The 27,545-nt window shown below is 42.9% G+C and overlaps 1 protein-coding gene across 3 annotated transcripts; it reads right to left on the bottom strand.

The window, feature by feature from the left end:
- Positions 1–685: 685 nt before the first annotated feature.
- On the bottom strand, positions 686–23,836 carry LOC115139706 (SWI/SNF-related matrix-associated actin-dependent regulator of chromatin subfamily A containing DEAD/H box 1B-like). 3 transcript variants are annotated; one of them, XM_029677391.2, is made up of 23 exons: positions 23,285–23,836; positions 21,933–22,059; positions 21,669–21,816; positions 21,491–21,554; positions 21,132–21,223; positions 20,866–20,961; positions 20,652–20,730; positions 19,959–20,518; positions 9,305–9,498; positions 8,679–8,769; positions 6,352–6,451; positions 6,077–6,136; positions 5,403–5,478; positions 4,680–4,815; positions 4,290–4,421; positions 4,039–4,134; positions 3,775–3,892; positions 3,308–3,423; positions 2,924–3,112; positions 2,460–2,578; positions 2,040–2,222; positions 1,629–1,738; positions 686–1,413 (listed from the first exon to the last, which is right to left on the bottom strand). In XM_029677391.2, the coding sequence occupies exons 1-23, from the start codon at positions 23,394–23,396 to the stop codon at positions 1,352–1,354; spliced, it is 3,060 nt and encodes a 1,019-aa protein (XP_029533251.1). In that variant the 5' UTR covers positions 23,397–23,836; the 3' UTR covers positions 686–1,351. The 3 variants fall into 3 exon arrangements, with proteins under 3 accessions (XP_029533251.1, XP_064882558.1, XP_064882557.1); XM_065026485.1 differs by lacking the exon at positions 686–1,413 and having other exon boundaries at positions 1,653–1,738; positions 2,011–2,222; XM_065026486.1 differs by lacking the exons at positions 21,491–21,554; positions 21,669–21,816; positions 21,933–22,059; positions 23,285–23,836 and having other exon boundaries at positions 21,081–21,168.
- Between the last annotated feature and the right edge of the window lie 3,709 nt (positions 23,837–27,545).

Raw genomic sequence — 27,545 nt, 5'->3', positions numbered from 1 at the left:
GAGAGGGTGGAGAGGAGGATCTGATGGTTCACAGTATCGAAGGCAGCCGATAGGTCTAGAAGGATGAGAGCAGAGGAGAGAGAGTTAGCTTTAGCAGTGCGGAGGGCCTCCGTGATACAGAGAAGAGCAGTCTCAGTTGAATGACTAGTCTTGAAACCTGACTGATTTGGATCAAGAAGGTCATTCTGAGAGAGATAGCGGGAGAGCTGGCCAAGGACGGCACGTTCAAGAGTTTTGGAGAGAAAAGAAAGAAGGGATACTGGTCTGTAGTTGTTGACATCGGAGGGATCGAGTGTAGGTTTTTTCAGAAGGGGTGCAACTCTCGCTCTCTTGAAGACAGAAGATACTGTTGCATGTAGGTCTACATCATTTAAGGATTGATCATATAGAAATAGCAAAACATTTGAACAACTACAAAGTAATAGCATGTGGTGCAGGAACCACTGACTTGCTGCATTTATTTTATTATCAAGACACCTGCTCATAACTCTTAACGGGTTAACTCAGCTTGTGAGGTGTCCTAACTATCTGCCTACTAGGTATGACTTATGACTAATGCATAGCTTTTATTTTTGCCCCATTTGGAGTAGGAGTAAAATCTCTATTCTCGGCACTAATGACCAATTTTCGACTCAAGACACTGGAGACAAATGTACTTAAAATAAACCATTGAAACAAAAGAAAATAAATATTGAAATCTTTATTTCATGTTTCGACAAACCCTGTTGATGTTGCAACAAGGACATCAAAATTACAAACGGACGAGTAACAGCTTCGACAACAGTACGTCACATCACAATGATACATAAACAGAGCAGCTCTGTCACCACCTGGTAGTCAGTCCCCTGCAGGACTTCATTGTATCACTATAAGGCAGCACAGACAGAGTTGCTTTGACAAACTGTTCCCTGGCATTGTTTCAGAGCAGAGTATGGGGTGTGTTCATTAGTGCAATCCATAGCAAAACAATTTGCAACAGAAAACCGCTTGCACTGAAAACAATAATTGATTGGACAAGTTGAGGTTAGTCCCTCTCCGTTTTGGCACTTTTGCTTCCTAATGAATACACCCCAGGTGCTGCACAGAGCAGAGTCGCCACTGACCTTCAACGACACCCGCCATCTCTGCTACTGACAGCAAAGGCCAATAATCCCATCAACACAACCATATCATATCATCTCCAGTGCAGACTGTTGGATGTGCACAGCTGCGTCTCAGGTCTCAAGGGCAGAGTGAGTAGTAGGGAAAGACCCACCTATGGCAGGGTTCAGTCAGTCAGGTCAGGTCAGTCAGGGGTGGAATGCTCCAGGCTGAGTCCCAATGAAACTCCAGGGAGGGAGCTCCCGGACCCTCACAGGCCCAGCGATGCCTTGAGGAGGACGGCCATGTCCTCAGACATGGTGCCCTCATCACCTGGGCACGAAGGGGGAAAAAGAAGGAGAAAAAAAACATACGATAATGTGATGACTCCTGTTCTCAATGTGTGTTACTGATGCATTACATGAAAAAGAGAGGGGCCATGGACACTGAGCTTTGGGTTGAGCACCTCTTTCTCACAATTAAAGACGTTGAAATGTCTGTGTGTGTGTATGTGGGCAAGCTCGACTGTGTCCCCCCCAGGTTCTTACCCTCCTCGGCAGCGGTCATGTCCTGCTCCAGTTTGAGCTTCTTCTGGCCCAGCTGCAGCATGCCGCCCTCTATGGTGTCCTTATGGATCAGTTTGATCACCTGGACAGTCCTGTAGCAGGAGATGGACAGACACTGACCTTCAGTCATTCATCAGAGCAGTGTCCATTCCCTCAGCATCACTAGATCCCCCTATTTTGTCCTCACAGTCTCTAGGGCCAGAGGGGTTTTTCTGACCACATGGCACCTCGTCACTACTAATAAAGACTTCTCTGTAAGCGAGACATCTCTCGCTACAGATCTCCCTAACGCCCAAATTTAGCCTAGCCCAGCCATTACCACCCCCCTGGTCTCACCTGGTCTGGCCCCCCTCCTCTGTCTTACCTGGTCTGGCCCCTCCCTGTCGGTCTCACCTAGTCTGGCCCAATCTGTGGCAGCGGTCCTCTGCCTGCTTGTCGTTGTAGGGGTTACAATCGATGTCGTGCATGATGACCACGTTGGCCGAGGTCAGGTTGATGCCCAGGCCGCCCGCCCGCGTCGACAGCAGGAACACAAAGATCTCCGGGTCCATATTGTAGTCGTCAATCAGCACGATCCTGCACCAAACAAACAGAGGTGGGTCTAGGGATTACAGTGGCTCCGTGCATTTTCTCGACACTCTAGAAGTAAGATTCACTAGCAGCAGTGAGATACAATACTACCAACACTCTCAGAGATTTGCCAGTGAACAGCTTTTTATTTAAATGTTATATGCACTATGTCCCTAGTTACACATCCTATGGAAAAATACTGCACACAATTATGTTAGAAAGAACCCACCCAACCCAGCTCACCTGTCTGCTATGGGTGTGGAGCCATCCAGTCGGACGTAGCGGTGGCCCAGGTGTTTAAGCAGAATCTCCACAATGTCCAGCATCATGGTGAACTGACTGAAGAGTACCACCCGGTCTCCCTGCCGAAAGAGCAGAGCAGAGCACAGCACAGCACAGCCACATCACATATCGGGTGTATTCACAAGGAACCAAAACGGGACAAAACAAGTGGGACTAACCAGAAATAAGATACACTTGTTTTCAATCCAAAATGTTTTGCTACTGTGTGCGCTAATGAACACACCCCGTGAAACGATCTGAACATGGCAGATAGAAATATAATGACTAGAGATAACCCTGATTCCACACCATACTACAATGTACATCCTCCAGAACGGGCCCAAGGAGGGACGAGGCAGAACTCAAGAAAGAGTCGGGAGAAACACTCAAAACAGAGTAATAAAATAACTAGTCTCTCTCCTTACCTTGGTCTTAAGTGTGGCCAGTAGCGTCTGGAGCAGGTGGAACTTCCCGGAGTCCAGCAGTAGGTCTTTCTCCAGCTGGTATTTGTGCAGCGACGAGTACTGCTGGCACAGCCGGTGAAGCTCAAAGTCCGACATCACCGCCATGTCCTCCTGGATCAGCACCGGGTCCGCGTCCAAATGGGTCGGCTCCTAGGGGGAGGGGGATGAATACAAATATACATATTGAGAAAGACAGACAAAAAAGGGAGAGAGGGTTGACAGAAAGACAGAAGAGATAAGGGTTGTAACGTAGTTTCTTAGGAGATGAACTTACTTGATTTATATAAATTGACAGAAGAAAAAAAAACTAGGACACAAACACAAAATGGCCAATAAAGCAGCAACCTTGAGCATGAGGTGACTCATGGCCTCGAGTCGCTCTGTGGTGTAGTACTGCCGGTGGAGCAGAGGGTGGTTGGCCATCTTCCTCAACTGCATCATCACGTTGCACAGCACTTTCTCTACACAGAGATGGAGATGATGTGAGCGAGTGGTTGAGCATGCGAGAGAGAGCGAGAGCAAGAGCGAAGGAGAGAGAAAACAGTTTAGTTGAAATTAGGGCACAGGATGTAGGATGCCGATCACACAAACACGCTTATTGTGCCAGCTATGCACCACCCGTCTCTCACGCCACTGCTGTAACACTACACTGAGTATGGTGAAGATTTCCCTAGACCCTGATCTTGGGTCAGTGTAGCACTTTCCCCCACTAATGGATAAGATTAGGATTGGGAGAGTAAAATCTGATCCTAGATGTGCATTTAGGAGAAACTTCACCCTGGACCTACACTACAGTTCAGTGCAGTACATACTCTCTCCGATGGCAGACTTCTTGAGCTTGCCCACCATGTTCTGGTAAAGCAGCTGCTGCTTCTCGCTCATGGTGCAGAATTCCAGCCTCTCCTCCTTCGCTGGCAGCTGCTTAAGAACCTGAGAGAGAGAGACACACACACACAAACGAGTGCAATACGCACACGAGCGCACGCACCCCCCCCCCCACACACACACATCTTTAAATATCACATTGTGAACCATCCAGTATTTCTCAGTGTAAGTCACTTTGGGAGTGTCCTTACCTCGCTCTTAACTCGTCTGAGGATGAAAGGTTTCATGATGAGTTTAGCCTGGGCGATGCGGTCCCTCTCAAAACGACTCTGTTCCTCGTGGGATTTCTACCACACGAACATCAAGACACACATCCTGCTGTGAGAGTCCCACTTAACACGAGGGGAGTGGGACCAGGGTCTGTACTCACAAAGTGTCTCAGAGACGGACTGCTGATCTAGGATCAGAATATTTCTATGCCAAACTTGACCCTTGATCTTACCATGGAGAACATCTTGGCTATCTGCGTGGTGCTGCTGGAGAACATGGAGGGCATGATGAAGTTGAGCAGCGACATCAGCTCCAGCAGGTTGTTCTGCAGAGGGGTGCCGGTCAGGAGCAGCCGGTGCTCCGCCTGAGGACACACAGAGAGAGGGAATCAGGGAGACACGCAGGGACAAACAGGTAGACAGACAGAGACACAGGGACAGACGGAGACAGGGAGTCAGAAACACAGACAGCGAGAAGGAGCCAGGCAGACAGAGTCAGGAATGTCCGAGAGATTCAGAAAAACACTGATGGCTAGACAGAGAGACATCAACTCTATTGCACACGACAACTGCTTCTACTACTTGTCAATGGGGAAGTGTGAGGTGTTGTGCCGTGAACTAACGTTGATGGCCATGAGGTGGCGGTAACGGAGGGAGTTCATGTTTTTCAGCATGTGGCCCTCGTCGAACACGGCATACTTCAGTCTGAGCTTGCGGAAGAGACTGCGGTCGCTGTCGTTGCCGATGGCCAGATTGTAGCTGCGCAAAGAGAAATTACACCCAAACATGAGCATTTGTAGTTGAACTTACATTCTGTATGTAGACACACACACAAGGGAATGCTTCAGCACATTTAAGAAGCAAGGCCTTTTAATTCCAGTGAATTCCCGGTATGTATCTAATTGACTCATTGTGTTGTCAACACACAGGTTTGGAAATGTAGCCCGGGAGATTCAGCAGTGCCTTCATTTCCCATATGGCTGCCTCAAACAGCGTGTAATGCTCATTAATATCAATCATTAATGCATTACAAAGTGCTTTTCTGGTTCAGACAGACATGTACGTAGCCCATTAAAACACCCCTGCAAGGTACTGGGGTGAAGTTGCCCCAAGACGCTGATCTGGGGCAACTGCATTTCCCCACCCAATGGTTAAGGTTAGGATCGGGGGAGGGGAAGCTGATCCTAGATCTGCACCTAGTAGAAACATCAACCCGGAGCAGCTGATAGTCACAATGTCAAGTACAGAGGACGCAATGCTCTTCCCTTCCACTAGAGCTCATTGTGGTTCCACCAATAGACTGAAACCTATTCGACAATATTGTGTGTACGTGTATGTGTACTCACGTGGACACGATGACGTTGAAGTCCACCTGATTGCTGAGGATGTCATGTCGCAGGTACCGCCGGTCCTCCACAGAGCCTGAACATACAACAGGGGGTGTATTCATTAGCGATGGGGGCAAGACATCTGTACAGTTACATATCGGGATATTATTGTTTACGATATATTGTATCGTATCATCTTGACAATATCACAATATTATTTTGGCGCTAGTTGGTTGCACCTGCACCAAAACGCCTGTATTTCTCCATTACAGCTTGATCTCCATCTTCTTTAAAATAGGGAGTCAATTTGTTTTCAGCCATTTGATTTCCATGACTGACCAAAACTCATTTTCTCATGGCTCTCTTGTCCCTCTGCAGCAGACATATGGTGAGCAATATGTTTGGAACATCGAATCGCAAAAAATTTAAATCACCGTATCGAATCGCAATACACATAGAATCGCGAGAATCACAATACATATCGTATCAGCACCTAAGTATGGTGATAATATCATATTGTGAGGTCCCTGGCAATTCCCAGCCCTAGTATTCATCATGAAAAGAGAGTTTCTGTTTGAACAAGTTCAGGTTAGTCCCTCCCCGCTTCGGCCCATCTTCTTCCACTTGGTTCCTAGGGAATACAAACCGGCTTAGACTCACAGCTATGGATGACAAGGCAGAAAACGACTCACCGTAGTAGACTAACACCTTGAGACAAGGGCACCACAGCTTTAGCTCACGAACCCAGTTATCTGTAGAGAAAATACAGGTCAATTCAATCCAGTCCAATTGATAATATCTGTCATGTTTGGCATAATGTTTTGTTTCGGTGGTAACAGGTTTTTCACAAAACAGAAACATGCCAATAATACACTAATCCTTTGCTTAGGTCATGTGTTCTATTAGTGTTATAAACAGGCTTAAAGTGGTTATAAAGTGACTGGCATGATGTGAGTAGAGCCCTTACCAAGGGTGGAGGAGGGCACAGTGATGAGGTGGGGGCCGTCGATGCCGTCCTGGTGCAGTCTGCCCAGGAAGGCTATGGCTTGGATGGTCTTTCCCAAACCCTGATTTGGTAGAAGAAAGAAAGACGATTTAAGAGAGATCGCGAGTGAGAGAAAGAGTGATAGAGATCCACATCTGCACTTCAAAGTATCAGTCTAAAACAGCATCACGAAGCCTCAGATTTCATATAAGGACTTCAATCCCACACTGGCAATCTAACAGTATTTAACCAGGGGTTGCAACTGTTTCAGGAAACAGAACCGAAAAAGTTCCAAACTCTAATTTAAACCAAACAAGGCAACCCCCGTTCCCTTTTGAATGTTAAAATAAATATTTCTCACCTTTTCCTTTAGTTCTCTGTCTGTGTGTAGCACCCTGCAGGTGCAATATTACTCAAATGCTCACTTATCTAAATCTGTTACGTATTCATAAGTGTAGACTGTAGCAAACCGTTTGGCAACGGAAAATGTCTTGCAACAAAAACAATAGTTTCTGATTGGACATGTTCAGGTTAGTCCCGTCCTGTTTCAGTGAATTACACCCCTGTTGAGGCATTTCTACACCATCTTGCCACAGTATATTATGTTTTCTGTTGGTAACAGTTCTAGAACACAGGGAGGGGGAAATTCACAGAATAAAAAAAAATCATACTATATGTGGTTAAGACCCAAATGGCACCCTATTCGCTAAGGGCTCTGGTCAAAAGTAGTGCACTATACACCGAGTGTGAAAAACATTAGGAACACCTTCCTAATATTGGGTTGCACCCCATTTTGTCCTCAAAACCGCCTCAATTCGTCAGGGCACGGACTATACAAGATGTCGAAAGCTTTCCACAGGGATGCTGGCCCATGTTGACTCCAATGCTTCCCACAGTTGTGTCAAGTTGGCTGGATGTCCTTTGGGTGGTGGAAAATTCTTGAAACACACGGGAAACGGTTGAGCGTGAAAAACCCAGCAGCATTGCAGTTCTTGACACAAACCGTTGCGCCTGGCACCTACTACCATACCCTGTTCAACGGCAATTCGAAATTCAATATTATTTTAGTCTTGCCCATTAGTCTTGCCCATTCACCCTCTGAATGGCATAAATACACAATGCAGGTCTCAATTGTCTGAAGGCTTAAAAATCCTTCTTTAACCTGTCTCCTCCCCTTCATCTACACTGATTGAAGTGGATTTAACAAATTACATCAATAAGGGATCATAGCGTCATCTATGTCAAGGAAAGAACAGGTGTTCCTAATGATTTGTACACTCAAATAAGGAATAGAGTGCCATTTGGGACACATCTAATGTATTCTCAAAAGCAGTGTTCACATTGGCAAACAAGGGCACTGCGTTCATCCACCTCTGGCCTGCTCGCCTCCCTACCACTGAGGAAGTACAGTTCCTGCGCAGCCCAGTCAAAACTGTTCGCTGCTCTGGCCCCCCAATGGTGGAACAAACTCCCTCACGACGCCAGGACAGCGGAGTCAATCACCACCTTCCGGAGACACCTGAAACCCCACCTCTTTCAGGAATACCTAGGATAGGATAAAGTAATCCTTCTCACCCCCCCCCCCCCCCTTAAAATATTTAGATGCACTATTGTAAAGTGGCTGTTCCACTGGATGTCTTAAGGTGAACGCACCAATTTGTAAGTCGCTCTGGATAAGAGCGTCTGCTAAATGACTTAAATGTAAATGTAAATTGGCAATTGGAAGTGACTAAAATCCTATTGATTTGCATATCCAATTCAAAGGGGGACAGGCCGTCATTGTAAAATAAGAATTTGTCTAGTTAAATAAAGGGGAAATAAAAAAAAATCTATCTAGCTTGTTAATTACTACAAACAAATGTTTGCATGTGTTAGAGAGCTAAACAGCTACCTAGCTGTCTAGTTGACTGCTGTGGCTAGACAAAAATGACTTGTTTTGAGAGTTGGATCGTCTTATCCTTTGAGACGTTAAAAGTGTCCTTATCCTATGCTTTTGAACATTCAAAGCAACTGGGAAACGTCCATGCCAGGCATTGTTGTCACATTTGCAAAAAGCAGTGTTCACTAACTTCTGAGTGACAGGAAGCACGAACACCACCAATCAGCCTATACCACGGCACACACACCCGTCGTTACTATGACAACTAGTGTAGCCTTGTCAGAAAATCACTGCTGTCTGAATACACAAATTCGATTTGGTCACTTGTAACTTTCTGTCAGTAGACATAAAAATCTATATTTAAAAAAAATCTATATTTGAGCATTAAGACCTGAAGTGTGAAGGCGGCTTAAGGAGTAAACCATCTCACCATCTCGTCAGCCAGGATTCCATTCAGCTTGTGTTGGTGCAGCAGGAGAAGCCACTTCAGCCCAATCAGCTGGTAGGGTTTCAACTGCAACCTGCATGGCAACCAATCACAATGCAAGACATTTACAGACAAACCAATCATAATATAAGACCTTCAACGACAAACCAAACAAGACAGTTAGAGGCAAAAAAAAAAGTATCTGAGAATTGTGGCATAACAACCTGTGTAACTGTGATGTGATAGTTGTTTAATGGGATTAACAAAAGGTTTATTATTTTATTCCTTTTAGACAAATCATATTAGACCGTTAACCGTTTTGAGAATACATCCATTATGCCATGGTAAATGGATAACTGGATTACCATGGCATTTACTTAGCATTTTGGATTTATCTATTAGTTCCAACAATGAGGAGTTGTTCTCCCAGTCTGAATATAAAAGTATATGTTCCAAATGGAATCATATCCTAGTCTCTTTAGGGCACTACTTTTGACCAGGACCCATAGGGCTCTGGTCAAAAGTAGTGCACGATATAGGGAAGAGGATGCCATTTGGGACACAACCTATAGTAGATTAGATGTAATCGTCTATGAATCAGGACAGCAGTGGAAGTTGAGCTCACTTACTTTCTGTTGAGGACTGAGGGCTGGGTCATGGAGCCCATGTCCTTGTCTATGACCTGGGTGACTCCCTTTACCATCTTGCCGGAGATGGTCTGGCACTTGGACATGAGGCCCTGGACCACGGCTCTCTCCCTCAGCACCACCCTGCAGCCCAGCAGCAGCTCTGCAGACAGGCCGTTCTCTTTGTGGAACACCTCCTGAGAAACGGACACACAGCGAGACAGACAAGAGAGGCAGAGACAAACAAAGAGGTGTCTACAACCAGTCCAATCGCTCGTCTTTTTCTTCTGACATGATAGTCAGGCAATTGTATTGTTCTACAACAAAGCCAAACCATGATTAACAGATAAGTGGCTATGTCATGATTGAGGACTATAGTACAGTGGGCCAACTGAATTCAGGCCACAATCATAACATCTCCAACCTGCTGGTGGTGGAGTGTTTCCAAGTTAAAAAGGGCTTTGTGGCTTTTCACTTCATAAGTGTCCAAACGGTGTCCAATTGAAAAAGCATATTTTGACCAATCAAATCAAACTTTGTCACGCCAAATACAACAAGTGTAGACCTAATCTTGAAATGCTTACTTACAAGCCCTTAACCAACAATGCAGTTCAAGAAAGTTATTATTATATTTATATTTACCAAATAAATTAAACAAAAACAGAATAAAACCACAATAAAATAACAATAACGAGGCATGTGCAGGGGTACAGGTTAGTCAAGATCATTTGTACATGTAGGTAAATAGTGTAAATAGTCCAGTGGCCATTTGATTAATTGTTCAGCAGTCTTATGGCTTATGGGGGTAGAAGCTGTTAAGGAGCCTTTTAAGAAGCTGTTAAGGAGCCTCTGCTACTGCTTGCCGTGCGGTAGCAGAGAACACAGTCTATGACAATTTCTTGGGCTTTCCTCTGACACCACCTAGGTAGGAAGCTTGGCCCAAGTGATGTACTGGACCGTACGCACTACCCTCTGTAGCGCCTTATGGTTAGATGCCGAGCAGTTGCCATACCAGGCGGTGATGCAACCGGTCAGTTTGCTCTCGATTGTGCAGCTGAATAACTTTTTGAGGATCTGGGGACCCATGCCAAATATTTTCAGTCTCCTGAGGGGGAAAAGGTGTTGTCGTGCCCTCTTCACGACTGTCTTGGTGTGTTTGGACCATGATAGTTCGTTGGTGATGTGGACACCAAGGAACTTGAAACTCTCGACCCGCTCCACTACAGCCCCGTCGATGTTAAGGGGGCCTGTTCGGCCTGCCTTTTCCTGTAGTCCACGATCAGCTCCTTTGCCTTGCTCACACTGAGGGAGAGTGTTGGCCTGGCAGTCTCTGACCTCCTCACTATAGGCTGTCTCATCGTTGTCGGTGATCAGGCCAACAGTGGTTCCTCCTTTAAAAGTTGTGTCATACCTTGGGTGCTGCCGCAGCATTCTGTGGCACGTCATTTAATTGCCAGCCATTTTTTCTGTTACTGCAAGTTAGTGGTAGTTTGACCACCAGAGGGCATCTTCGAGAAGCGTTTGATGATCTTCCATATTAGCATTACCAGAGACGGGGAGGGCACGTGGGAGACCGGGGTTCAATTCCCTGACGGGGAGGAATGAGTAGGCTGTCCTTGTAAATAAGAATTTGTTCTTAACTGACTCCATATGTGTTATTTCATAGTTGTGATGTCTTCACTATTATTATATAATGTAGAAAATAGTCAAAATAAAGAAAAATCCTGGAATGAGTAGGTGCGTCCAAACTTTTGACTGGTATCATAACCATAGCTCTAACTCCACCTTGGTCGTTAGGACAAATCTGGTCTGCGATAGGACGGGGGGGATTCACACCTAGCTCGGATATTAGACTATTCTTTAGTAAAGGTTGAATAGTCTACTGTTCAGCTATTAGCCCACCTCCCCAACTTGCAACAAATGGATGTCTTTTTGTCGAGAGCAAAACTTTATTTTCAATCAAAAATAATTGTTCTGAAAGCAAAAACGAGGCTTCAAAGTAAAAAAAATCTAATATTTTGTAATAATAATTTAAAAGTAGTGAATTCGCACCACGGGACTGAGAGGTACCCAGCGTTACAGCTCCATTGCTCCAGACCACCACAAGGGGGAGTTAGAGCACTCATTATGCATTTGGGTGCCAAGATTTTTACATGACCAATCAGTGGTTCTAATGACACATTTTTACGCGAGCTACCTGTCCCTGGTGGCGTTCTTCAACAAAGATGGCTGAAAAAATATTACCGTGGAACCAAATGTAAGTAGCTATAACATCAAGCAAAATATGTACAATTGAGAGGAATAAGTTAATGTAGAGACAAACGTTTGCGCATCTTTTTTGTGTCACGAAGTTAATTTACGAAAATTGCTATTTAGCAAGTTATCTGACTAGCTAACATTAGCCAGCTAGCTAGTGTTAATACAGGATAACAAATTTGTAATTTGTGTGTTTAATATTTTAGGGACTCGTGAGAAAACCAGCAAACCAGGCTGTCGTCTTGTGAAACAGTGGATGTAAAGAATCTAGCTAGCTAAAGCATTTACTGCAAATTGAATGTACAATTGTGGAAGCTTGCCTTGCAATGCAGCTGAAGTAACATTGCTAGCTAACGGTTTACTTGCTTATTGTGTAGAGGAGGATAAAAATAAATGTATGCCTATGGATGTGTAGCTAGCTACAGTATGTAGCCAATATATGTATGGACCCTAAGACATTTGGTATGAATATTAGATCAGAACCTATGAACCTCAGATACCATAGTTGTTGTATAAATTCCACGTCTGAATGGCAATAATTAAGCCTATGGATAGCATAGAATATAATAACTTTACTGTGCCAAGGAAGCAAGTCCAACAGTTGAAGTCGGAAGTGTACATACACTTATGTTGGAGTCATTAAAACTAGTTTTTCAACCACTCCACAAATTTCTTGTTAACAAACTATAGTTTTGGCAAGTCGGTTAGGACATCTACTTTGTGCATGACACAAGTCATTTGTCCAACAATTGTTTACAGACAGATCATTTCACTTATAATTCACTGTATCACAATTCCAGTGGGTCAGAAGTTTACAAACACTAAGTTGACTGTGTCTTTAAACAGCTTAGAACATTCCAGAAAATTACGTCATGGCTTCCTTCCGCTCAGGAAGGAGACACGTTTTTTCTCAGAGAGATGAATGTACTTTGGTGCAAAAAGTGCAAATCAATCCCAGAACAGCAGCAAAGGACCATGTGAAGATGCTGGAGGAAAAAAGTACAAAAGTATCTATATCCACAGTAAAACGAGTCCTATATCAACATAACCTGAAAGGCCACTCAGCAAGGAAGAAGCCACTGCTCAAAAACCGCCATAAAAAAGCCAGACTACGGTTTGCAACTGCATATGGGGACAAAGATCTCCGATTTGATTTGAAGATCGTAATTATTGGAAAAATGTCCCCTGGTCTGATGAAACAAAAATAGAACTGTTTGGCCATAATGACCATTATGTTTGGAGGAAAGAGGGGGATGCTTGCAAGCTGAAGAACACCATCCCAACCGTGAAGCACGGGGGTGGCAACATCATGTTGTGGGGGGTGCTTTGCTGCAGGAGGCTCTGGTGCACTTCACAAACTAGATGGCATCATGAGGTAGGAAAATTATTTGGATATATTGAAGCAACATCAAGACATCAGTCAGGAAGTTAAAGCTTGGTCGCAAATGGGTCTTCCAAATGGACAATGTCCCCAAGCATACTTCCAAAGTTGTGGCAAAATGGCTTAAGGACAACAAAGTCAAGGTATTGGAGTGACCATCACAAAGCCCTGACATTTTCTGTAGACATTTTGTAGGCAGAACTGAAAAAGCGCTTGCGAGCAAGGCGGCCTACAACCCTGACCCAGTTACACCAGCTCTGTCAGGAGGAATGGGACAAAATTCAACCAACTTATTGTGGGAAGCTTGTGGAAGGCTACCCAAACATTTGACCCAAGTTAAACAATTTAAAAGGCAATGCTACCAAATACTAATTGAGTGCATGTAAACTTCTGACCCACTGGGAATGTGATGAAAGGAATAAAAGCGGAAATAAATCACTACTATTATTCTAACATTTCGCAATCTTAAAATAAAGTGGTGATCCTAACTGACCTAAGACAGGGATTTTTTACTAGGATTAAATGTCAGGAATTGTGAAAAACTGAGTTTAAATGTATTTGGCTAAGGTGGATGTAAACTTCCGACATCAACTGTATATACATGTAATGTAGTCATTACCACGCATGAGATTCCCACATTGTAACCTGTACATTGAATATATTCACTGATCATGTACTCTTCCTTGGCAAATTACAGTGTGGTTCAGGTATTTCTCTCTGAGACATTATTTTTCAGTCATATCAAACTCCATTATTTGAATGATGCTGTGTCTGCATGTATGTATTACAATTATACACTTCAACAGTGTTTACCACTCCTGCTCCTGGGACATCAATGATTACACATTGTAACTATGCAATAGACTAGAAACATGATTTAAATAAAGGCTGATTTGTAATTCATATAAACAGCAAAAAAAACTATGCATATAGTATTTCAATGAGATACAGTACTTAATTTCAACCAGGGGAGAATGTGAAACGCTTTATTGAAAGAAGTTCATTACCCAGGTGTTATAAATACATAAAACATGCATTATAATTATGATTATTATAAATACAAATTCAATCTGTACTTCAATGCACATATGGTGTGCATTATAAAACGAGGAAGAAAGAAGAGGTGGGGAGAGAGGTGTAGAAGACAAAGGGAATGAGGTAAGAACAGCAGCAGACAGCATATGATTAATGAATTTCAGTGCTACCCTAACATTCCCTCAGTTCATCACAATTGCGGTGTCTCCTAACCAGCCTTGGGCCCCCAGTTGGCCCGAAGGTTATCTTAAGAGTGGGTGAGGTGACGATGACGGGACCGGCATCCTCTCTCACAACAAAACATACCTGCAGATGAGAGACAGATGGATAGAGAGAGTGCATGATTAAGCCTTGTTTTTCTATTCTAACACGGTCAGTCATCATAATCATCATCAGGAGGTGAAACGCAAAACTGACCCTGGATCATTAACTCTGGGACAACGACATCTCTGTCTGTATTTCAATGTAAAGTATCTCTTTAATAATACTTCCTGTTGACCCAACTAAGTGACCTATGATCATGCTGTGCCCTCTGTCAGACAGTTCAGATCCGGGAGGGGTTCACCAACACAGCTGATATAACTTAGAGGATTTAGGGAGAAGGGGGAGAGGGATGAAGTGAAGAAGAGAGACTATTATTGTGTGTGTGTGGTCTCACCAGGTGTCCAACCTAAGTGGCTACAGAGTACTTTATGCTGAAAAACAGACATTAGGACAAACAATAGAAGATACTGTCAATAGAAGATACTGTATGTGATGCAGACACCTATCGGAGTGTACTTGAAACATTTAAATATAGAGGGCTATGTGTCTCACCACTTGGTAATTGCAAGGCTAACCCCCAGGGAAATCATGACTTGGCAGCAACAGATAGTCCCCTGAAACTGGCTGTGTTTATGTGGTGTAAATCTTAAAATTAGCAGCTGACATCTTAGGGTTTTTTAATTAATGCATGTGAGACAGGTTCCATGTACAACAAGACAGGCAGAGATTAAGAGAGAAAAAGAACACAGAACGGTTTAATTACCTCTGGTTAAGGACACTTTTGCCATAGCTTCCGCGGCCTGTTCCTCGGACAGTGAACATCTGGCAATATCTATATTTTCGACCCCTTGATCAGCTCGCTCTCTGAAAGTAAAGAAAAGAGCTTATTTTTTGTAGATATCAATCTAAAGCAGCAGATGTCATTTTCAGGATACGTCCATACAGCCCAGAAAGCTTAACACCAGACTGATATTGTGGTTGTTCATTAGGTGATGGGAAATATGCAATGATACCTGCATCATCTACACGCTGCAGAGACTCCCTAACTCTTTGTGACAGACATTGTGTTCTTTCTTCCTTCTGTAAAAAAAAGCTAACCGTTACACTGTCATGAAGTATGATTATATATCGACTATGAAACAAATATGACACGGCCTGCTTATGAGTTGCCATGAAAGAAAGTTAGATTAATTCAACTGAAAATGGCGAGAACGCTAATCGCTTTTGGTTAGCTTGAGAATAATAATTGCATGACTTATCACTCTACGGTATGGATTTATATAATATAGTAGAATTTTATAAACCTACACTGAATCGTAGGAGCTAACTACTAGCTATTTAAAATTTGGACGGAAAAACGCCCAGTGCTGCTTACCTGAGATGCCATCATCACACAGTCCTTCTTCGTAGATGTCCGCTATGACTTCCTTTGTGTCGGGAAAAAGTTGCTTTCAGAACAATTATTTTTGATTGAATTTTTGTTTTTAAAGAAGAGTTTTTCTCTCAACAAAAAGGCACACATGTACCTCCATAGCATATAACAATTTGCCTGTGAATAACCACACCTTCATACAAACGTGCTACTGTATGCAGAATTATTGACGCACAACCGATGCTGCTGCCATATTCTGCCAGCACGCCCACAAGCGAGCCACTCAGGCGCAGAATGATGATGTGTGGGAGAGGGAAAGGAACGAGTATGGGAACAACAACAATTTGTTGCAAGTTGGGGAGGAGGGCTAATAGCTGAACAATAGAGACTATTCAACCTTTACTATCACAGACCAGATTTGCCCTAATGACCAAGGGGTAGCTTGCTACTCAATGTCATAAAGTAATGACTGTTCAAATAAGTTACCTTACGCGTTATATTTGATAGCTACGCTGTCCTTACGAACTACATAGAATATCATTACAACAGTATGTACCGGTATGTTAGCTAGCTACCTAATGTTAGTAGTTATACAACAAACTTGACAGTATATTAACTATAGGCAAAACTACCCAACATTTATTGACTTGATTATTCCAGTCATTCTTAGCTTAGCTAAATGCTATAGTTGTTGTGCTTTCTCAATGGACATTCGGATGCTTTCATAAATTCGCTCTGGCTATCTATAGGCTGGACAATAGAACAAGTCAAAATTCACCCGAGGCTGTAGAACAGCTTAAGATCGTTGGCTAAGCTGGAACACTAGCTCGAGCCCATAGCAAATGAATGGAATTGAACATTCGCAGAACCTGTTTTGACTGGAGTGATGCTTAGAATTCTATTTCGCCTAAATGGCACAACAAAATGTATCCCCTTTTTATTTTACCACTACAATCTGTTCGTCAGACGAAACTGGAAAAAAAACTACTTGTGTAGAAAGTAAATATCCGCACCTCGATGGTGTCAACTGCGCTTATGTCTGCGTAATGAGAAAGTAGGGAAAAATAAACGTTACTATTTCTGGTTTTAGCGATGATGACAAACGAGCTCAAAGCCAGACTTACAAAGAGGAGATTCTCCCGATTAAAATGGTGCCCGACTTGAAAAACATATAAATACACATTGAGAGATATTTCCCCCATAGGAAACAATGGGAAGACCGCAGAGTTCCAATATTATTTTGTTGTGGTTTACATTTTAACTATAAAACAACGTGAGCAGGTCTCATTGCCAACATTAGCGAAGCAGGCATTGTGACGTTGAACAATAAGCTGGGAATAGAATGTTCGGAAGGTGAGTTGGTGCCACGGTGCTCAATAGAACTAACAGGAGCTGGCAGGGTGAAAAATGCACTAAAATAAGGCCTGTTTTTTCACGATTACTTCAAAACGACAGCAAGCAGCTGGGAAATATGGTCAAATTATGAAACTGGTCCAGCCTACTATCTACATGGATTTCAGAGCACTCTCGTCTGAGTGTACCAGAATAATTCATTTGAGCGCTCAACACCCGTTGAATATGGCCGGTGTCAGTAAACGTCGGGGGAAAAAGCATAATTAAATTGTTTCCAGCACAGTTACCAAAGCTCTGGATAACACGAACACGTGCTTGACCGCCGTTGTAAGGCCAGAACGCTCAAATCAACCGTTCTTGTCGGCCCGAAAGTCCAGTGCGTGCTCCGAGAGCGAAACGGTCTGAATTTACAAACTGACAATGCTCTGAATTTATGAGCGTCACGTTGTAGAGTGCCATATTTTCTGTTCCGTCCTAATGGAAACTCAGAGGGTTTTTCATGTAATAGAAACACCATTAATCAATTTACTTAAGTACCAGCCAAAAGTTTGGACACACCTACTCATTCTAGGATTTGGAGAATAATAGTGAAGACATCAGAACTATGATATAACACTGGTCTCCAGCGTGCCCCGCTTTCTGTAGTACAGACATGCCCTGCTCTCCCTTATGTAAGGAATTAGGCACTTTCCCATGTTTACTACAGTATGTATTGTAGACTGCACAGTAGCCTAATAAACAAAAACACATTTCATTAATAAAATAATGGAGGAAAATAAATAAATAAATCAAAATGCAGATGTTGATTTAGTTATGGATCCATAACTAATTACTATGGGAATAATTATCACTGATTTACAGAAATATTGGAACAATGTGTAATGAAGGCAAACCATTTAGAATGTGCCAATCCTGTAGCCTACTCCTGAGAATTATGTTGTACAGCGCCATATTTTCCATTCCATCCTAATGGAAACCCTGAGGGTTTTGTTTTTCTCTGAATAGAAACACCATAATATTAATTAATTTCATAAAATCAATCCTATGTTATTACAAAAAAAGGTTTTAACTTCTCTGGTAATGCCAATACGGAATACTATCAAATGCTTCTCAAAGGTGCCCTCTTTCACTTGCAGTAAAAGAAAAAAATGGCTGAGAATTAAATTACGTGCCACAGAACATTGCATGCAAGGTGTGCTGCAGTATGACGCAACTTTTAAAGGAGGAACCACTGTAGGTGTTCCTTTTGTCCAGGTGGGAAAGGGCAGTGTGGAGTGCGATTAAGATTGCGTCATTTGTGGATCTTTTGGGGCGGTATGTGAATTGGAGTGGGCCTCGGCTATCCGGAAGTATGCTGTTTATGTGCGCCATGACCAGCCTTTCAAAGCAATTCATGGCTACCAACCTGAGTGCTACAGGGCGGTAATAATTTAGGCAGGTTGCCGTGGGTAAAACCATGTTAATTGTGTAGACAAAATCATCTAAAGAAAGTCAATGGTCCAAACCTCAAGTCTATCATAATCTGTTCAAACGTTACTAGAGTTTGTACACTTGTGGAATGGACAAAATTAGGATGACAAAATATAGGTCCATTATCTTTTCTAGATAATTTATATCTCAAATCAAATTTTATTGGTCACAGATGTTAGCAGGTTAGCAGACGTTAATGCGAGTGTAGCAAAATGCTTGAGCTTCTAGTTCCGACCATGCAGTAATATCTAATATCTATCTCACACTCATTCTTATGTTTAATAAATGTATTGTATAGTGTGTGTGTGGCAGGCTTACAATGACGGCAAAAAACAACATTTGAGAGTGCGCTGACCCCAGTGCTAGAGGGGGTACGCGGCTGGAAGTTGAATGTTTGAAGGGATACAGAACTATAAAAAGTTTGGGAACCACTGGCATAGGATAAATACAGTTCTTCAACATGAAATCAATACACATTAGTAAGCCGTCGGCTGTATTCAGCACTTGAAGGAATGAGAGTGTTGTTTACTCTGTAATGACACTCTTGCAATGGATAAGCGGTGGAAAATGGCATACTATTCCCTATATAGGCTCTGAGTGGCACAGAGGTCTAAGACACTGCATCTCAGTGCAACAGGCGTCACTGCAGCCCCTGGTTAAAATCCAGGGTGAGGCACAATTGGCTCAGCGCTGTCCGGGTTTGGCCGGAGTATGCCGTCATTTTAAATAAGAATTTGTTCTTAACTGACTTGCCTAGTTTAATAAAGGTTAAATAAAAAATATAGTGCAAGATTTTTCCCTTGAACCATATGGGTCCTGGTCAAAAGTAGTGCACTATATAAGGAAAAGGGTGCCTTTTGGGACGCAGACAAAGAGTTCTGCTCACGACAGGCCATGCGACTCCAGATGGCTGCTGGGGTGTTTTGGACCAAAAATCTAACTAGCTCTTTGTTCCAGTAGGTAACATTTCTACCACGCTTTTATTTTTACAGGGGAGCGTGACCAGAAAGATACCAAGCTGTGATATTTTATTAACACATCTATATTGAGAAGATATAGACTACAGTTATTTTCAGTGTTAATGTAGAGGAAAAAACATCTCAGAGGGGGAGGGGGGGGATCTGTGGTCACTCAACACTCTAAATTTGATAGACTATCTTTAGCATCTCTATAATTGAAGTTCTCAAACTGAGGATGTAACGCATCCCAGCAGCAGTGAAAGTAACACACACACGCTCTCTGAACGTACCATTCAAGGCACCGACACTCTTCAAAATCAACTAACACCTGTTGTGCCTTCATTCCTCCCTGCAGTTTCCATGTTTAAAAGAACCTCATCTTGTTTTAACCTGCTGGGTTTACCTTGTGGAGGAGCAGACCCACTGTGCAACACAGCTGGCAGTGACACACCCGAGATTGCTCTCTTACATAATACATGACGTATGCCATTTAGCAGACGCTTTTATACAAAGTGACTTAGTCATGCATGCATACATTTTTCGTATGGGTAAGTTTCTCTTACTCACCAGGTCCTGCCAAACAGCAAAGGGCCGTAGCTCCACAATCTTCTGGGCCTTCTTCAACGAGCAGCCAGCGATGAGGGACAGCTCATCCAGCGAGGCCTCCTGGAAGAAGCTCAGGATCTGGCCTTTGAGCGTGGATGTGCCCGCATCCTCCGCCACAAAATCTAGCTCGTCGTCCTCGCCCTCAAACTCACTGCTGGCCCCTTCCGTGTCCTCATCCTCCGAGCTGCTGGCCCTTTCGTAGGAGGCACGAACCTTCTTCTTCCTCTCCGACGCCTCCTTCTTAGCCACGCTGGTCCCGTTGGAGAGCTTCTGGCTGGTAGAAGTCGAAGAGGAGGACGAGGAGTTAGGCCTAGATTCAGGTGCAGGTTTCTTGAACAGCCATTTCAGAGCGGAAGCATTGCTTCGCCTGGCCTCCTCCTTGCTATCCTTAGACTCCCAACGGTCTCTGCTCGGCTTGGCATCACTCTTTGCTTTGCTTAGTTTGGCATTACTCTTGGCATTCAGTTCCTTTTGCTTGCCTTCAGGGGAGCTGGATACTTCAGGTGCACTAGAGTCTTCATCTTCAGCAGAAGTATCAGTAAAAAAGGGCAGTGAGGAATATAACGAGTACAGTACAAATAAATATAGTATATAGTGGTTGTAGCAGCACATTATCAGTGATGTTTCAACTGGGTGAGGACAGTGTCATCTCACCTGGGTCCGAGAACATGCGCAGCACCTCCAGGGCGTCATCCACGTTCCACTCATGTTCCTGGAGCACGGACCTCAGTTCCTAGAGAGTGACAGACAGGGTAGAATAACACACTCTCCATTAAGATGTGGATTCTCTCACCTGGAGTGTCATGATCATGTCTCTACCGAGGTGTATTTGGCTGCCGTGTCAACGTCTGACAACAGTCCCCCTCACCTCCTTATCCTGGTCGGGGAACTTCCTCTGCAGTTTCCTGACCATGGCCTCCCGTCTCTCCCAGCTGGGCTCTGCTCCCTCCTCAGAGTCTTCAGGCTGGAAGATCAGACCGCAGTGAAGGTTAATATTGCCAAGAAGATGCAACAGCACAGTGACTGCCTGGGGTGTTTTTTTTTGTGCACACCGTAGCAAAATGTTTTGAAACAAAAACACACCTTTCTTAATGGTCAAGTTCAGGCCTGTTTGGTTGCTAGTCCCAGTCTTACCAGAGACGATCTCCTCTTCTTACTGGGCTGCGGAACCACGTCGCTGTCTTGGGAACTGCTGGAGCCATCCTGTTTCCTCTTTCGCGTTGAGTCTGGACAAACAATTGTGTCAATGTGTGGGGAGATACACATGCCAGATGACCAAGCCAACTTCTGGTTTGGTCCTTTTTTCCCTTCTTCATGTTTTACCAATGGCAGACAAAGCCCTATAACCATCATTACAATGAGGTCCAGGCTATGTTGTCATGAGCGGAAGAAAACATGGCATAACCATGGAAAACACTGGTCAAGCTGTGTTTGGGGGTGTGGTAGGGACAGGCTGCAACCTGCTGTCTATGATGTTAGTAAATGAAAGATACCTTTGTCACCAAACTTCAGGCATGAGGCTACGGCACCATCCAAAGTGCTTGTGCTTTTAATCACCTGAAAATAACGCAAAGTTAAACATATAGCTATGTGTATCCACAGAAACTGAGCAGCAGCCATCTTTGAGAGACTATACTATAGCTTGTGACATAAAAGAGACTATGACATTACCTCCAGCAGCTCCTTCCCGTCTCTTTGAGGGTAGATTTCCTGCAGTTTGGCCAGTCTCTCTTCCAGATCCTTGTCCATTTTGTCTTCCTTATCAGATGTCTCAGTCATCTCTCTTACCTCTCGCTTCAGTGATTCCTTTACAGGTTCCCTGAAATAGAAAGAACTACAAAATTAGACTGGCATGGGCTACACTTTATGGAATTAGCTATACCTTAAAGGAAGTCAAGGGGAATATATAAGTCTAGATATTTCAGCGCTACTTACATCACCCTTTGTGTTATTTTATCACTTCTCGAGTCACTTGCCAAATCGTCAGTCACACTGATGACATCTTCAAATACTACTCCTTGCCCAGGTATTCCAAGGTTGGATACAGGTGTTGTTACTCGGGCTGTATGTGCCACAGACATATAGGCAAAGACAGTTTAGCAATCATTTTATTACCCCAGTGAGTGTGTTTTGGAATTCTAACCCCTGTGTGTTTGAGCTACAGACTTCTGGGCCGTACCATTGGATTTGTTTTTCTCCAGCATCTGTAGATACCAACCAATAGTCAGATTTTTTTATTATTTTATTTTACCTTTATTTAACTAGGCAAGTCAGTTAAGAACAAATTATTATTTTCGATGACGGCCTAGGAACAGTAGGTTAACTGCCTTGTTCAGGGGCAGAACGACAGATTTGTACCTTGTCAGCTCGGGGATTTGATCTTGCAACCTTTCGGTTACTAGTCCAACGCTCTAACCACTAAGCTACGCTTGGGGGCTGCGCTAGAACAGTATCTGAGAGACAAGGGCGGATACTGAAGGGGCCCGGGGTTGGGGATTTAAAAACATACATGTCTGTATCACAGAAAATGCCAGGTCTATAATATCTGTAAAAAGCTCACATAGTTGAGGTCACAAACTCCAAACAGTTGTCACTGACTAGTTGGATATTCATTTCCCAGTGAGCAAAAATGTCTGTACTTACAGCATTCATAGAAATTCTTTCAGGTTTTTGTTTTGGCAGACCTTTTTTTTCTTTTTTTTTCTTATTGACATTTGTCAATGAAACTCATGAATGCAACCGTTTATGTACAATGGTTTTGTGTTCTAATTGTAGCCTTCGTTGTCCTGAAAATAAAACGGTAAAAAAATACACTTCACTGTGAGGATACATCTAAGGCTGGATATGCAGATACATGAAAGTAAGATAAATGAAAAGCGGATTTTCGCTGGGATCTCGGGACTGATTTAAAGCGAGGCCCATAGCCTAGGTATGCTGTTGTTGTTAGCTACCCGTTCCCCACCAAAAACATAGTTTAATTAGCTAACGGTAGCCATATATCTAGCTAAAGTGACTGTTAACTGACGCCCAGAGAAAGCCTCTGATAACGCTAGCTAGCTAGCTGTCTAGTTAGTGTTGTTGGCTATTAAGGCGACCAAGCAAGTCAGTGGCTGTCACCTGTCAAACAGCCAACGTTAGCTAGCTAGATGTCAACAGTCAGTATCAGCAAAGATTATCCCCACGGATATAACTATGCGTTATAAAAACCTTTGTTACAGGGGTGGATGTTAGCTAACGTTACATTAATGATGGCTGACTAGTGGCTACTGTCATCGAGCAAATCATACCTGGTTTATTCTCCTTTCCCGACTCTGGACATACGGAACCGCTGTATTTGTCCTGGTTTGATGTCGGTTTATTCTTGTCAAAACGAAACCGCTCTAAATTAAATAGACTCATTTTCAAACGGCAAGTATTAAACGTTACACAGCTAGCACGCAAGAGAGGTGAGGTCTTTGTCTCGGTACAAAATATTCCTTATTCTGGCTATCGAAAGCTGGCTAGCTACGATTACCATGAATTGTATGAATACCGTTAACTAGCAAGCCAGTCACGTGTTACTCGTTTGAAAGCCGATCTCAACAGTTTAAGTATGTCAGTACTCTAAATATCTAACGATAAACTCACCAATAACACATTTCAAAATGCGTTCATTAATTTAGATATACAAGTTAAAACTATAGCTACAAAACATAGCTATCTTATTTCCCCGGCGAACTCACACTGCGGCGAAAGACTATAAAAACGCTATCTATTGGACAAGATAACTCAGGAATGGACCAAGAGTAAGAAAAAAAAAGATACTAAAGCCGAAACCGGCTTTACACTTCCGGCACCATGTTACCACAGATATAACAATGAGACAGATATTTCACTGGATGTTTCAATATGAAGCATCCGCTTGGTGTTTCCACTCACTAACAAATATGGTAGTGAGAGGAAGCCCACTGGCGGGCAGTAGGAGAAGATTGAACGAGATCGATTTTGGCCGACATTCTGCAAATTTTCTCATCAACGAAACATTTGATCTCAATACTGTTTTCTCATTCCAAGACTAGAATATGTTTTGATCAGAGTGGACTAAGGTTTGTAAACTTTAACCTTTGCAAAAGTTTTTTAAAATTGAGTTGTTTAGAAGGAGTGCAAAGGAGGTTTGAGTTATTGCACAGGCGCACTTCACAGAGTAGGCGTTCCCTAACGAAAATATTCAGAAATGTAGAGAACGCGCCAATAGGATCTCGCTAGCTCGCACTTGGCTCTGCCTCCCTCCTCACTTGTTCTGCCCCCCATGACTCATTTGTTCCCATTGGAAACTAAAGACTGCGGTCTATCTAAATATTTGATGTTACTTCTTGTTAACTATCCACAAATAGAAAAATGCGTTATCACAGATAGAACAATGAGACAGATATTTCACCGGATGTATAAATGTGAAGCCTCCGGTTAGTGTTTCTTCTCACTACCAAATATGGCAGTGAGAGAAGATGGATTTTGGCTGACATTTTGCACATTTTCTCATCAATGAAACGTTTGATCTCAATAAACATTTCTGTTCCCAAAACTAGAATATTTTATGAACAGAGTGGACTAAGTTTTGTACACTTTACCCCTTTGCCAAAGTGCAAGGGCGAATGGAGTTATTGCACGGAAATATACAAATATAGATCAAATTGTATTTTTCACATGCACCACATGCTTACTTACAAGTCCTTATCCAACAATGCAGTTTTAAGAAAAATAAGTGTAAAGTAAAAAAATAAAAATAATAATAATTAAAGACCAACAGTAAAATAACAGTAGCAAGGCTATATACAGGTGGTACCGGTACAGAGTCAATGTGCCGGGGCACAGGTTAGTCTAGGTAGAGGTGGGGGGGGATTAGCTGTTCAGGAGTGGCTGGAGTCTTTGCAAATTTTTAGGGCCTAGGGTTTCTGGGATAATGGTGTTGATGTGAGCCATGACCAGCCTTTCAAAGCACTTCATGGCTACAGACGTGAGTGCTATGGGTCGGTAGTCAATTAGGCAGGTTACCTTAGTGTTCTTGGGCACAGGGACTAAATACATGCTAAAATGCTCCCATAGGTTGGTTTTGCCCCCCTCCTTGCTTGTTCTGTCCGCTATGACTAATTTGTTTCCATTGGAAAGGACAGGCTGTGGTCTTTCTTCGGTTAGTTATAGATATCGTTGGTAGTACAGCACTCCTGAAGCAAATTCGAGTTAAGTGCCTTGCTCAAGCGCACATCGACAAATATATATTTTTACCTGACTACCTGCCGCTATGTATCCCAACACATCAGAGATTAAAAAATAGTCAAACTTTTTTAATGCTGATGTTAATCTGTCATGTTTCAATATTTGCTAACCATTTTAACATAGGTTTTCAATAAGGAATTAACTATATCACTGGCTAGCTAAAATAATACAATAATTACAGATGATTTAACAAGGATTTTTATACAGCCCAACCCTAAAGATTTGTGCCTGTCCACTCGGTGACAGCTATAATAACGGTTTCACTCCCTGTAATAACAGAGCTACAGTAGTGTCCACAGGAGGGCAACACATACAAATACTCTTACCTTGGGCTGGGGTGGATACTCTCTTGGCTCATACATCTACAGGTGTGAACCACTCTTATTAATATCATCAAGATTACTCACAAAAACACGTCACTATGGAACAGACCTCAACGTATAGGCCTACATTTATTTAGGTTCACTCTCTGTTCATTGCATGAGATGCAACTATTCACCTGTATTCAATTCAGTTGTTTTTCCAACTCTTAGATCTTGATGGGTTAAAATGCTGCCGACTGCAATCCACCAACATTGGGAGAAAAAAACATACTGTATGTACTGCTTTTCAACATCAACTTACCATACTATTTTAACCAGGTTGATGGTTCACAAGGATTAGATGTAAATAAATACTAACCTGCTTTTTTGGCCATGCAATGCTGTTTAAGGGGCATTGGTGTTTCATGTGTTGAAAAAGCACGTACCCTTATAGCATAACATTGACTGGATGCATTACAATGTACAGTCTTGGCTTGTGTCAGCACAGCAGCGCCATTCTGCCGCCACCCTGTCTCCTCTCTCCATCACTATGGAGACCCTATAACTTTACACTACTGCCATGAAGACAATGGGCACACTGACATGGAGTCTGATCAGGGCCTTGACCCCGCACAGTGGGACGCCAAACCGTGGCTCAAGTTTTCCTGCAGTTTCTCGGCTCACATAGGAACTCACAGTCGCTCACCCTGTCTCTCTCTCTGTGTTTACAACTTTTACTTTAAGTAACAGTACTCAAGTCTGGCTCTTTAAAAAGAGATGAATGCCTCATTGCTCCCACTGTCACCTCAAACAATAGCTGGGAAAGCACAACAACAAATTTACATGAGCTGGCAGCCACTGTTTGTTAGTTAGCAGGTATGAATCCTTTATGGTTTGACCTTTTACCTCCTAGTCACCAATGCTTTTCAGTAGAGATGGACAGAGATGCAGATCAGAGATACGAGTAGCCAGGGAGTCAGCATGGAGGTGGTTGATGAAGATGAATATGGGGGTTTGAAGAGAGTGTTTGGATTAGTGATTGTGTACATGATAAGACCCCATCTAAAGATGGAGTACACATTGAGATTGGGGATCCCGTTGGGAAAGCACTTTTCAAGGTCGACTCAATATATCCCAGTGGACTTGTCACTGTGTCTGTCACTATACGGTCGCCATGACGCCCAAATTGGCCGAGACCCGACGACGGCAGGGAACACCTTATCTCCGTGGCAACACGTCTGGGATTTGACCCACCGCCCTTCTGAGAATGCATATCACCCCTTCGAACTCCTTACTGGGAGAGAAAAAAAATAATTAGAACACTAAGTAACTATTGCCTCTGACTATTACATCCAAAACCCAAGAGCTGACAGAGTGATGATATTCATGATGGGATTGATCATAATACTAATTATGGTAATGGTATATATCAGTATATAATTTCCATCAACAGTTTCATATATATTCATCATGTGATGGATAAAACACACGCATGCGAAGTAAACATACCTCTGTACCTATTATATATATTCTATTATAATCTTCTATTAGAGTTGTCATCCCAATAGGCAAAAACTGGTTGAATTAATGTTGCTTCCACATAATTTCAAACCCCAAAAATGTATGTGATGATGTTCAATCAATGTGGAAAACTGATTGGTTTTGCAAAAAGTCATCAACATTTTTTTTTACCCAACTTTTAACCTAAATCCAATGACATGGTGAAATGTTTTGTTGATTTCATGTTGAATTCACGTTAGTTGACTGAAACAACGGAAACAAATGTAAATCAAAACCTGACATTGAAATGACGTCTGTGCCTAGTGGAATGTCAACATGGAATACTGGTATGGACTTGGAAGGGCCTCAAAAGTGCTTTATGAAAATATGAAAGTTAGAAAGGTATGATTAAGTAAGAATATAAGGGGTAAAACCCAGCTGTTATCAACAGGGACGGTAACTGTCCTGTGAATTTCGCTCTATCTCTCTCTCT

Source organism: Oncorhynchus nerka, linkage group LG13 (assembly GCF_034236695.1).
Source record: "Oncorhynchus nerka isolate Pitt River linkage group LG13, Oner_Uvic_2.0, whole genome shotgun sequence".
NCBI lineage: Eukaryota > Metazoa > Chordata > Actinopteri > Salmoniformes > Salmonidae > Oncorhynchus > Oncorhynchus nerka.
Note: the sequence above shows the minus strand (reverse complement) of the source record. Positions and strands in the feature narration are given on the sequence as shown.